Source organism: Cynara cardunculus, assembly GCF_001531365.2.
Source record: "Cynara cardunculus var. scolymus isolate 2C chromosome LG 12, CcrdV1, whole genome shotgun sequence".
NCBI classification, from domain to species: Eukaryota; Viridiplantae; Streptophyta; class Magnoliopsida; order Asterales; family Asteraceae; genus Cynara; species Cynara cardunculus.
Window position 1 is genome coordinate 2,838,299 of NC_037539.1, and position 12,968 is coordinate 2,851,266.

The 12,968-nt window shown below is 35.1% G+C and overlaps 2 protein-coding genes across 4 annotated transcripts; both read right to left on the reverse strand.

The window, feature by feature from the left end:
* Nucleotides 1-1,460: 1,460 nt before the first annotated feature.
* On the reverse strand, nt 1,461-5,411 carry LOC112523544 (phytanoyl-CoA dioxygenase). Of its 2 annotated transcripts, none has more exons than XM_025133191.1 (10): nt 5,246-5,411; nt 5,040-5,164; nt 4,709-4,769; nt 3,799-3,867; nt 3,550-3,668; nt 2,757-2,904; nt 2,530-2,674; nt 2,048-2,134; nt 1,923-1,976; nt 1,461-1,688 (listed from the first exon to the last, which is right to left on the reverse strand). In XM_025133191.1, exons 1-9 carry the CDS (start codon nt 5,298-5,300, stop codon nt 1,928-1,930), a joined length of 858 nt encoding a protein of 285 aa, XP_024988959.1. In that variant the 5' UTR covers nt 5,301-5,411; the 3' UTR covers nt 1,461-1,688; nt 1,923-1,927. The 2 variants fall into 2 exon arrangements, with proteins under 2 accessions (XP_024988959.1, XP_024988958.1); XM_025133190.1 differs by having other exon boundaries at nt 3,550-3,695; nt 5,246-5,408.
* A 445-nt stretch (nt 5,412-5,856) lies between these two features.
* LOC112523551 (protein ESMERALDA 1) lies at nt 5,857-12,481 on the reverse strand. Of its 2 annotated transcripts, none has more exons than XM_025133199.1 (10): nt 11,836-12,481; nt 9,422-9,488; nt 9,139-9,206; nt 8,945-9,033; nt 8,606-8,803; nt 7,441-7,645; nt 7,154-7,321; nt 6,852-7,019; nt 6,578-6,768; nt 5,857-6,492 (listed from the first exon to the last, which is right to left on the reverse strand). In XM_025133199.1, the coding sequence occupies exons 1-10, from the start codon at nt 12,211-12,213 to the stop codon at nt 6,330-6,332; spliced, it is 1,695 nt and encodes a 564-aa protein (XP_024988967.1). In that variant the 5' UTR covers nt 12,214-12,481; the 3' UTR covers nt 5,857-6,329. The 2 variants fall into 2 exon arrangements, with proteins under 2 accessions (XP_024988967.1, XP_024988968.1); XM_025133200.1 differs by having other exon boundaries at nt 9,422-9,499; nt 11,836-11,908.
* Between the last annotated feature and the right edge of the window lie 487 nt (nt 12,482-12,968).

Here is a 12,968-nt window from a genome sequence, read left to right on the forward strand (position 1 = left end):
AATCATGATATTATCATCTTCATTATTTTAATTTTAGAGAAATACATTAAACAGTTTCATTAAAATTTCATTAAGTAGTATATGAAACAATTTCATAACCACATATGAAACAATTTCATCAAAAAAAGTATTATATGAAACAATTTCACAAGATTAACAATTTCATGAAAAAAATTTATAAGATTAACGATGGATGAGAGTAGTTTTTACGGTTTTTATAAATTGGAGTGGTTTTCATTTGATCGCTCATATATATATATATATATATATATATATATATATATGAGATTGAATTTTGGTGAGAATGAAAGTTTATAGTAAGAAAAGTAAGTATGGATCTCCACTCTTGAATTAATACTAAATGAAGATCAACAGTAATGAGATGCAACCTGATCAATTCCCGTGAAAAACGCCATAGGGTGGGGGTGAGACTAAAAGTGATCAAATGTGCAGATCTCTTCTTATGGTTCTCACTTTAACTTTTATTCTCACATGATCCTTCGTCAGTGTGTGTGTGTGTGTGTGAGTGTGTGTGTATATATATATATATATATATATATATAATGATGGCGGGATATTCTTTTGAGAACCTATGAAAATGTGACAACCTTAAGAACTAGTATATCATGTCTTATTTCATATGAAGTTTTTTCATCTATATCTAGAATTTAATATGGTGACTAACATAAATCAGTTTCACAAAAAATGTGTTTGTTTCACATATACTCGGTTCACAATATGAACATTTTTTGCGTGTTTTTGAAACAAAAAAATAAGAGTAAAAAAGTTTCGCATTATAAAGCAAATACATATAAAACAAGCACATTGTGAAACAAATATACGTTAATCAATACATTAAAAATATTATATTTATATAGGAAAAAAATCATGTAAAACAAAACCTTAAATAAAAGTTGTTATGAATCTTACAAATTTTATAGTTCAGTATATATATTGAATTTTGGATACATATATATATATATATATATATTGAATTTTGGATATATATATATATATTGAATTTTGGATATATATATATATATATATATATATAATATAATATGGGTATATGCATTAAATTTTGTGTGTGTGTGTGTGTGTAAAAATGGGAGTGACCAGCAGTAAGTAGGGTTGTATATGGGGAATGTTTGGGGGGTTTCTTAAAGCAAGGAAATAGCAAGTAAAATTGACAAGTCAGAAGAAAAGCAGTGGTTGGGTTGATGTCATACATTTTTACCCATTTCTATGCCTTAACTTCTGGTATTCATATCAACCTCAAAAGGGTTTCTATAAACCTCCAAAGGGTTTAGCGTCCGGGTCTTTGGCCTCCATTTTCGTCAATGGTTAACTAATTGGCGAGCTCCCAGGATAAATACCAACAAAAAAGAATGTCATCCTGGCCTATTTCAAGTAACTATAAATATTATATACTTTCAAAAAAAGATATGACAAAATAGATAAAAACCCGAATGTATTATCATATTTTATTCATTTCATTTCATGCTGAATAACATATTCAGAATCATATCAAACTACATTTAAACCAAACAAACAAAGCTCTAGATTGAGATAACATATAATCAAAGAGATTGAATTGAAGTTTGGTTGATGATGAAACAGGCTTTTCTGAAAAGTGAGTTCAGTACATAAAGCATGGACCTTGAGCTTCCATCCTCTGGGATCTACATCTGTAACAAGGAACAAAGATTGTACAAAATACTCATCATACGCCAAATTTAATTTCAACAATTAAAACTGGGGACCCTTTGTAAATTAATAATGTACTTTTGGATTATTAAATGTTGTCTGTCTAACCAACTAGCATCTTTCCATCCTGTTGGATTTGGGTCTCCATTCCCATTCTTGATTTCAGATTCTATCCATTCAACTTTTAACTCAAACAAGGACAAATTAAGTCGCACCTGAACTAATTAAGATCTCCATAGAGGGGCTCAGGATCCACGTTCCTTCTAATCCTGAAATCCAATCCGTTATTTCGTTATTAGCAGAAAAAGAAATAAGAAACACGAATTAGAACTGTACTTACCAGTTGTTTGCAGCCCATTTGCAACCTTGGGTATCGATTACATGCAAGCTGTAAGCATGTCTTGATTTTGAAGATTGATTTTCGAAGCTGTAATCAAGATTACATGTAAGATTTAAGGGCTTTGTTTGTTAGCAACATAATGAAATTAATGGGTCTCACAGCTTATTCAGTCAGCTATACATGACTGTTTGGTAGTGGCTTAATGATATAGAAAGTGACTTATCGATAAACTTTTAGGGTGGAGCTTTACGCAGAAAATCAAGTTTTTCTTCCAAAATTGTCCCTCCCGATTAAAAAATACGCTCCTTCTATCTATGAAAAAACTCTCCCAAACAAAAACTTTCTCAATTTATACAGACACATTAATCCACATAGACAACTTTATCCATGTAGGACTTGATGGAAAATCAACCAAACAACCCCTAAGTGATAAAAAACAATGCAATGTCTTCTTATAACTAGATTTGAGTTGAAGTAACAACCTTTGATGAATAAGATCACCATGGATAAGTACCAAAGATCCAGCTTTTACTTCAATGGAAACAAAATCTTTTTGGTCATAAGATGGAGAGGGGTTGTCAAAATGAACCCCTTTATCATCTCTAATAAATCGTCTCACCAGCCCATCTGAAATCAATAACTTCAAATATTATATACAATTCGACAGGAATCAAGAAGGATGAATACACACATATGCTCCAAAAACCACCTTTGTGGGATCCAGGAATAGCCCATAAGCAACCATTAACGATGGTGGCATCTTCTAGGGCCAGCCATAGCCCTGTGCAGCTTGGAGGATCAGTATATAGAAATGAGTTGTCCTGGTGAGGAACCACTTCGCCCCCTATCCCTGGTTGCTGAAATAACAGATACATAACCATGTTTTTGAAATCTTCAAAGTCCCAACATAATAAAATAATGCAATAGTAAACCAAGTGATTCAGGGTCTGTTTGCCAACAGCTTAATGGGACTCACAGCTTATTCAGTTAGCTATGCATGACTGTTTGGTAGCGGCTTAATGAGCTTAACGGGAATCACAACTTATACGGTCAGCTATACATGACTATTTGGTACTTGGTAGTGGCTTAATGATATAAAAAGTAGCTTAATGATATAGAAAGTGGCTTAAGCTTCTAGGGGAAGCTTTGTGCAAAAAGCCTGCTGCTAGTCCCAATTAAAAACACGCTCCTTTCATCTATGAAAAAATCCTCCCAATCTATACAGACAGATTAATCCACGCAGTCAACTTTATCCATACAGAAACTTAGTGGAAATTGAAAACCAACCAAACAGCCCAGTGTAGTAAACCAAACGACCCCAGTATACCCCACGTGACAGTAGGGTCTGGGAGGGGTAGGATGTACACACACCTTGCATCAACCACTAGGATCGAGAGGCTGCCGCATTGACTGAATGATGACAGGCCTCTTGTACACAAACCTTACATCAAAAAGTTACTTCTGCAAATGCATAGAAGAAGTTCTTAGTAAGTGCTCTATACCTTGAATATGTACATTGACTGAATGATGACAGGCCTCTTGTATCCCAATGACAATAATAACCCTGACATTTTATCCGAGCAAGAGACGTTTTTGAAAATAGGATCGTGATCATGCAGAGCTACAAAAAGGAGCATCAAATTATACTCTGCAATATGTTAAAATGTTAAATTTACAAAGACAACTGAATAAAAAAGCATATTCCCCTGTGGGTTCGTTATCTTGGTTCACATATTATATTTTTCACATACCATGGCCAACTTTGTTTATCGAGAGCTGCTTCGGTTGCTTTAATTTTCCATCATCATCAAATGCTTTTTCTGTCAAAAAAATTCAGAGAGCATCAGGTGGTTAAACTCTACTGTGGTGACGATACTGTAGGGGAGGTCCTGCGGAAAAACATCATACTAACAGCTGAAAAAGAATTGCCTTTGAACTTGAAAATATCTTTTCAACAAAATTTAGTTTATGTTTGGCAAATTAGTTGATAAGCTAGGTGTTGGCTCATAACGTAACTGTTAGCTGATAAGCTAATTGATAAACTAGTCATATTTGGTAAAAACTAGCTGATAAAACTAGATGACAAAGTACAATTGGCCTAAAAAGGAGGTGTTGAAAAATCAATTGGAAAATAATAAGGGGCATAATTGGAAAAAGAAATAGAAAAAAAAAACCCGGAGCTTATTAGAACGCTACTTGAAGCTTATGGCCAACCAAATGGGGCTTTCTCAATGAGCTCGAAAAATAAGCTACCTTATGATTGGGCTTTTTCAGTAAGCTCAAAATATAAACTATCTTATGGTTGGACTTTATCAATAAGCTGCTAGCTTATAGTTGCCAAACATGGCCTTGGTCAGCCACGGCAGAAACCAACACTTGATACGAAGTATCGAAATGGATCTAACAAATTTGTACGGTGCAATAGCAAAGATGTTTCAGCATGCTACTGGATACCAAAATAAATGCAATAAATTCCATTTTTGCAAAGTTTCAAACCTAATTGTCCATCTATAATCGTTACAAAACATCAATAGCATCAATTTGATCCACAAGATTCCTCTTATGAGTGCTTAAGATATTCGATTAATAGTCAAAAACTTCAATTGGAATTTCTCATCAACCCAAGAATCCAATCATGTTCAAGATATTAACAACATCTACCTTCAAAGAAAAACGATATCTTGTCCGCACTCTCATAGAAGTAGTCATCACTTGTCCTTTGCTGAACAAACAAATTAACATGAATATTTCAATCGGAGTTAATATAATCTCATCAAATAGATCATTTGTTACCCAAAAATTCATCAAGATTTAATCGTAATTTCAATCACTTATCACTTCTTCATTATTCCCTAATTCAACATTGCACTTTGCTTTCATCTGAATCTAGACAAATCAATGAAGGAGCTGGAAATTGGAACTACAGATATTCATTCCGACTAAAACGGTCAACACACAAGAGAACTTTAAACTTTTAAGTAATAAACTGAACCTGGTTCTTCGTGGAGAAAATTGAGGCAGAGGAAGAGCAATCGAAGCCATCAAGCAATTGGTCCATCCTCTTTCTTAACGCCTCAACCTCTTCAGAACTTGAGAAAGATTCAATAACCAGATACCCTGTAAAATCAGCTCATATTGAAGTAAAAAGCATCAGGGGAAAAGAAGTTAGGGTTCGGGGGAACAAGAAGAACTTCATACCTTGAGAATTGAAGAATTGAAGCTGATCAGAGGTCATAGTTCCGACGATTCCCATGGCTGAATCGGCAATTGATTAGTAGTGATTAAGTTACAGAGATTCGAAGACTATTTTTCCCTGATTATTTCAAGTTTAAAATATCAATCAAGTCAGAGTTTTGTTTTTCTTTCTCATGGTAGGTTCATGGTAATGGCGGTATTTCCTGAAAATTATATTCTAATTTAGAGTAAATTACGTTTTTAGTCCCTGCAGTTTATTTAGAATTTAGTTTTCGTCCCTGTTTTTCATTAATTCCCGTTTTAGTTACTGTGGTCCGTGATTCTTTCCGGTCTTTGTCCTTTTGAGTTTTGACTACCTCCGTTAATTTTTTAACATAATAGATTTCAAAGAAAACTATCCTTATGAGTACCCATCGATCTCCAACATATACTTCTACGGTAGGGGCGGATTGAAGACGTGGGGCGTTACGGGTCAAGCACCCCCAACAAATATACCGTGAAACACTTCTCTAAATTTCGGAGGAGATGCTGTATCTCCACCATAAAGTATGCCATGTCAACCACCAACGTCGTTACATAAATTATCGTGCATCCAAAGTCCTTATAATCAGTTATAACAAAATGCATCAAAAGAGATGTGTTTCCACTACAATAATCACAACAAACAAAACCTGTTTATCCATAGAATCTAACAAAAGGGATCCCAAAATATGTGGGTCCCAAATATATCACAAATCGTTCAATGTTGCTATGTAACTGAAAATCAAATTCACTCTATGGTACAACATCAACCACCATGATGACCATGTTAAATATATTTGCAGCAATCCAGCTTCTTATGTCTGCATCATCCAACGAAAACAGCGGCCTTTTCTCGTTCTGGAATAATAATGTACAACTCGATGTCCTGCTAAACCACGTCGTTCCAGTATACATTCATCGTTGTTGAACCTCAAAATGCTCATCATTTAAGCTCGGAGGATGGAAAAAATAAAGAATTTCATTGTTAGCTTAGCTTTCACAAAATGTGCACCCAAGTTGCCAAACTGGAGAAACCCGTTTCATCCGGTTGATTCTAGAATTAGAATCATGGTGTGGAGGCTGTTCGAGAATCTTCCGTTTTATTTGGACGACACATGCAATTTGGGCATGGGAATGAGTATATGGAGTCGTTTGGCCTTTTCAGTTCGATTCCTTTTGAGTCGCTATGGGCTCGCATGCTTAACATGTGCCTTTTGAATGTTTTCCAACTGGAAGAAATATATCACAAAAAAGATCATTATATACAACTTCTAAATGTTTTCAATTCTATAAAGTGTGAATCTAGATATGTACCCGATCTTGGGATTGTCGAAATATACTGCTAACTTTCGTTTGTCGGGTCTGATTGTCTTGGAATGTCCATTAAACAGATATCTTCTGTGGCCCAGTAAAAAATGGGGAAAGTTTCCGCCTTGAGTCGTTACAAATACTTCGCTATGGAGACAAACGGTATAATCTATAGCAGCCATTCTAGAAGAATAGTTCTAGAAGCAGTAAAACGAGTCAGCTCAAGACTTAACGGAAACCTACAGCTTGGATTCAAATTAGTCGTGAAAGATGATCAAACCTTAAATGGAGCAAGTTCCTCGGCAGATGCGAGCATCTCCTTGGTTTGTAAAAGAGGAAACATTTCTAGAAGAGGAGCCATATGTCTCTCGGAATCGTATATTCTTCCAGATGCTAGAAAGATGGATGTACTTTTATCAAATCCCATTCCTCTAAGCATCAAACCGACCTAATAAAATGTCGAAAGAAGGTAGAATATAAAGGGAATAAGAACCTTTTTGAGTATAGCGAACTAATTTCATAGTCTTCCGATATTTTCAAGCAATTTTCAGTCGACAAACATACAGAAACAAAGGATGTTACCTCCAAAGGTGTGAGGGGGCATTTTCCATTTACCCTATTGGCACCGGGTCGAAGAACTCTACCCGGCTTTGTAAATTTTCCTTTCCAACCCCTCTCCCTTGCAGCTATCATATCTTCACGCTCTTTTGATCCACCATCATACACACAGCAAGAGAAAGCAACCATATCCTGAAAAAGCACGGAAGCCGATATTTGATGAGACATTTTCGTTACATTTTACTTCAATATTATTAACTGCACCATATATCATTCTCCATCACGGACTAATATATAAATAGACTACTGACCTCCTCAAAGCGTAGATGAACGGAAATGTACTTGCCACCATTGTTTGCACTGCGTTCCTTCATCCTTGAAACTAATGTTTCACCCATTGTCAATAGAGGACTTGAAAATCGTAAAGCTTCGTAATTTGCCAAGCATCGAAGACGTTGGACATCAGGAGGAGCATCAAACGACAATCGATTTGCAAATGGAGAAATCCTTATGAACCTGAACCATTAACACATATCAGACACGAAAAGTTAATGTATTTGAGGGAACGCGCACCTTGCCTCATAAAGAGAAGGGAAAAATGACACCAAGAAGTAATGCCTTGAGGGTAATTTCAGAGAATATGTAGCATACTAAACAAATCGTAATGTTATACATACTTATGTCTAGAGATAGTAATCAAGCAATTTGGGTGCGTTTGGTATCCAGACAAGACATGAGAAAATAGGACTGGACAAGATAGAACAACTATTTAGCGTTTGGTAAGACAGGACAGAACAGATAAAAGGACCAGTTCATCCCTAATGAGTTGTTTATATATTTTAAATATATTAATTAAGTTTTGTAATTTATTAGATTATAATAAAAGATATATCTATCATAACAAAATATATCATTAGAAAGTTTTTGTCAAGAAGATTAAAATGATACCAAAATAAAAGGTTTATGCCATTTCCAATTTTTATTTTATACCTTTTCTATATTATTTTTTTGTCATTAATATTTAATAAATTACATAATAAACCAAACTATGGAAACCATATAAAAATAATATTTTGAGGACAGTAAAGTGAAAGTTTAAAAGGAATAAGATAAAATAAATAAAATTTAAAGAATGAATAAAATGTAAAGAGGGAGGCTTATTTGATGTTTTAGAAGAGAATTGGATTTTATTGATAAAATATAGGTTTGTTCCACCTTGTTCCATATTCCACATAAAAGTCATGCTAAACATGGGACAGTGATCCTTGTTCTGTTATGTCCAATGTACCAAAAGCACCCTCAACATTTTCCTATCAAAAAGTGGATAGAGCATTGCACTAGCTAGTCACATGGGAAGAATGGCCAAATGAATACTTTTTGCATATCCAATGTTTTCAATTATTACAAACGAATCAAAGGTCCATAAATCCACATCAGATAGTAAACCATATCGTAACTGAAACAAAATATGCTCACCTTTCTTCTAGCAGCCTCGGAAGAACTGTATCCCTGTAGAACTGAACGGGTGACCAGGCCTTTATTCTGAAGTTGAATACATTTGTCAAATTGCGGTCAAATCGTTCCATCAGGTATCCAGGCACTGTGTCAACCACCCGTACATCATTTTCCAAGGTCTTAACAAAAAAATCTTCATCGTATATCTCACTGAATTTGCTGCAGTAGTCAAAGCACACAAATACTTCAACATAAACATAACACCGAATCTGATCATATAATAGGAAACTTGATTGCTCAAGTAACATGTAAAAAATTCACTTGCAAGAGCGACTATAGTGGAAGATCATGTTCACAAACCTTGGATCCCTCCAGATGCTATGAAAATGAAAATTGGGAATGACAAGTGTTGCGTTAAGATATCCCGCCACAGCAACTGCATTGCAAATCTAGCGACAGAAAGCAATTAGGCGATTGCAAATGAAGAAGACAAGCTACATATGTATTATAATGCTAAAATCGAAATTAAATTGATATGAAAACATTCAAACTACCGATGTCCTCTGCTGATTCAAGCCACCATTTGCCTCAACATATATGTATCCATTCGACTCCGGTAAGCCTAAAAGAATAAAGATAACTAATTTCAAGCACAGTAAACCTACGAAGATATAAAAAAAAGTTGTACATGGTTCTCTGCAATCAACTCATTTCAAGACCCAGTAACTTGAGACATAAATCGGTTAAATTATCGAAATGGAACAAGCAATGGCATTATTAGATCCCAAGAAGCATCCAACTAGCTCTCCTGTTTCGAAGATGGGAAAGTGTTCATACCTCCTGAAAACTTGTTTATACAAGGCCTCCAGTCTCCACCTTTAGCATGTTTCCATATAGTTGACATCTACATTAAGTCTAGTATAAATCAGAAACAAATAGCTGAAGAGGAATATCATCTAAAATCATACTTGCTACATGCTACAAATATCATAAAAAATGGAAGGTATCTTCAAGATTATGTTAAAAGCACAATATGTCAGTTTTGGACTTCTGGGCTACCCAGCCAGTTTAGCATAGAGGTTTAGTTGAAGTTGTATTTTTTTTTCTAATGTTCCCTGTATAAGTCAAAGCATAAATAAATATACATTGAACCAAAACTTGTTAAACCATGTAGGGGAATTGCCTATATTTCTTAAGTGTGCATAACTTGCATCTATTTGTCACTAGTAATGATATCAGATAATTCATCAGCAGCAACATACTAAAACAAGAAAGAAAAATAATAAAAGGAAAATGTCATATATATACACACACCCACATATACATACAAGAGATACACGTTTTATTTCAAAAGCAATATAATATGGGAAGTGTTGATTATGCCCCAAATACAAGTTACAAGATCCACCCTATAATCTACAAAGATGTTCCTTAGAATTCCTCACAGGAGTGACTGGGTGCAAACTGCAACCAGTGAAAGGAATGAAATCTCCCGAGAAGAATCAGCCTGAAAACAAGTTAAGCCACCAAAAGAGAAGAAGTAGAGGGAGCTGACTTTAATGAAGCTTTTCCACATGTTGTCATGTGCAACTCTTTCCTCTTCAAACTCCATTTGCCTTCTATGCATGAATTAGAGTTTTAATACAATTCTATGTAAAATCAACTTTCTTGTGGTGAACTTGAAGAGAATATCTATGTGTCAGCCCAAGGGTTTACATTTGAAGGGTAATGCTGACCATGTTTATTTGCTTAAAACTACTTGCATGGTTTGAAGAAGCCTCCCAGGCAATGGTACAAACATTTAGGTTCTGTTATACAACACTTGGTTACAAGAAGAGCCTATATAATAGTTGTGTAGTTAAGGGAACTTCCAAATGACTTATTTATTAACTATTATATGTCAATCATATGTTGATTCTAGCCAGAGAAAAAACTGAAATTGAAAGGTTAAAGCAACAATCAAGCACCGAATTTGAAATTTAAAAATTTAGGAGGCAGCAAAGAAATAAAAAAATCCTTCTCACAGAAATTTGGAAAGTTCAGAAGACTAGGATCAATATTAACAACCAGCTAGAATGTTCTACACAAAACATGTATGCAACCATCTATGGTGGTTTCTTCTGACCTCTCAAGTTAATTATGTGAATACTACACCCTTGTACATAAAGGCTATGTTCATTTTATAGACAGCATATAGTATAAACATTCAATGTTAAATATCTGATTAGTTTACTTGCATTTTGAACAAACCAATAAAAACACTAGCAAACATCAACTTCTTTCGAGTCCTTGGCTTCACTCCACATATGAAATGAGCATCATATCAGAAGAAAGACACTAGGAAACAGCAAGACATGATATGTCATCCTTTTATACACAATAAATCCTGGCATTACCAAGCAAAAAAACAAGGGGTTGGCGACAAATGTATTACTTAGTTCCGCACCAATTAAATGTTACAACTACATCCATTAGTAAAGTGATAACCCTGTGCTTCTCTAACTCCCGCCAAATAACACATCTACAAACTTCTTCATAAGCAAATCAGATCAATAGAAAGCATGGATTATTTTCCACCATATATCTTGTTTTGATCTTGTTAAACAGATCTGCTTTCCATGCTTGACCTCAGCATTGCAATAATTTTGCAACTTAAGATACTACTTCCACCTTGTATGCCATGTTCTCGGCTGCTGTTTAAATTTATAAGATACATGGATATATATACATTTTAATTTCCAGCTTATTATATATAATGAACAATCTTGAAGTTACCATCTTCCATGGTAGTTTATACTCTTCTACAGGCTACAGCTATTGTCATCTTCAGCCAACAAAAAGAATTGAAAAATAATAAAAAGTCAAGTCTTTTTCAAGAACCCAGAGCTTCAGAGTTAGAACCAATACAGGTGAATTAGAATTTATTGAATGTACAGATCTAGCCAAGGCAAAGGAAATATATAATATCTGTCTTATCTCTCACTTTCAATCCATATATGTATAGACATAGTACTATAGTTTTAAAATTTCAAGCACTTGTAGCCTCCATAGTTTGTGAATTCTTCACAGCAGCTTGAACAAAAACCAGGCATCACCATCTCACTATTATTATTGTAATTGCTCATATATGCAAAAAGCTAATCGAGTACACCATCATTTAATTAGGTTACTGTAATTCAAAAATCGGAACAAGATCTTAACGAAAAAACAGGATCCAAATCAAATTAGGTCAAACTTTGGAAACTACTAACCGCATCGGTAGTCGAATTATCAGCATCCATCTCGTGGCGAAGTTTAGCATAGAGTTCGGGACTCCGATAGACTGATCCGGGAGCCCTCCGAGGCTTGATTGCATCGGGAACAACGTCAAAAGAGACAGTCCCCATGTAAAACAACATACCGGAGATGTAGAGAAGAGGAGCGAAAAGGAAGATCCCTTGGCGACGTAATAGGAGGGATAAGACGATCCAGGCAAGACGTTGAGCAAATGAACGGTTGGAAACACCAAAACCAAATCGGGGGGAGGGTTTTCCGGAGCGAGGGTGGCGGAGGCGAGGGGAGCGGAGGGGGGAGGCAGGTGGCGAAGGGGTATTGTGTCCACTAGTGGGCAGCCGGATTTTAGCGTGCATCTCTCGGGTATAGATCACATTATAGGGGTGGGGAATCCGAATCAAGGGCCTTCCCCTTCGCCCCCTTTATACGCCGGAGATATAGATGTAGAGTGAAAAAATAGAGATGTGTGTGTGTGTGTGAGTAACAGAGAATGTAATGTGTGTTTTTGTGATGAACTAAGGGAGAGAAAGAGAGAAAGAGATGAAGATTCGAAGAGTATTTGATGTGGTAGAGTGCACGTGGACGGCGGAACACGGTGGCGGACGGTGGTTGTAGATGACGTCAGGAAATGGCGGATTCGGTGTCTCGTGAGGAACAACCGTGGTTTGCTCCGTGTTCCACTTCCACTGCTTCCTTTTTGTACAAACCATTCCACAATTATTATTTATTTACTAAATAAAATAATCTTAATATAATAAAATCATTAAGCTATAATAATAAAAAATAGAAATATTTTATTTTTTATATATTTAAAAAAAAATTAATTAAAATAATCATTTTGATCGCATGATTCATCTCTTAAAAGTTGTTTGTTTACCTCTTAATCGTTCCATTAAAAAGCAGTTTCTATATCGTTAAAAAGTGAATTTTATTTGACAAAAAACAAGTCTGTATTTTAATGGTTCTAAAATCATCTGAATGAGTTTGTATCTTGATTCTCTTTTAATCATTCAGTGCCCTAATTTCATTGTAAATAATTCTGAAACAATTATATTTCATTTTACATTATATTATGAGAGTCTCTTGATCTTTCTGATCACTTAATCAATTT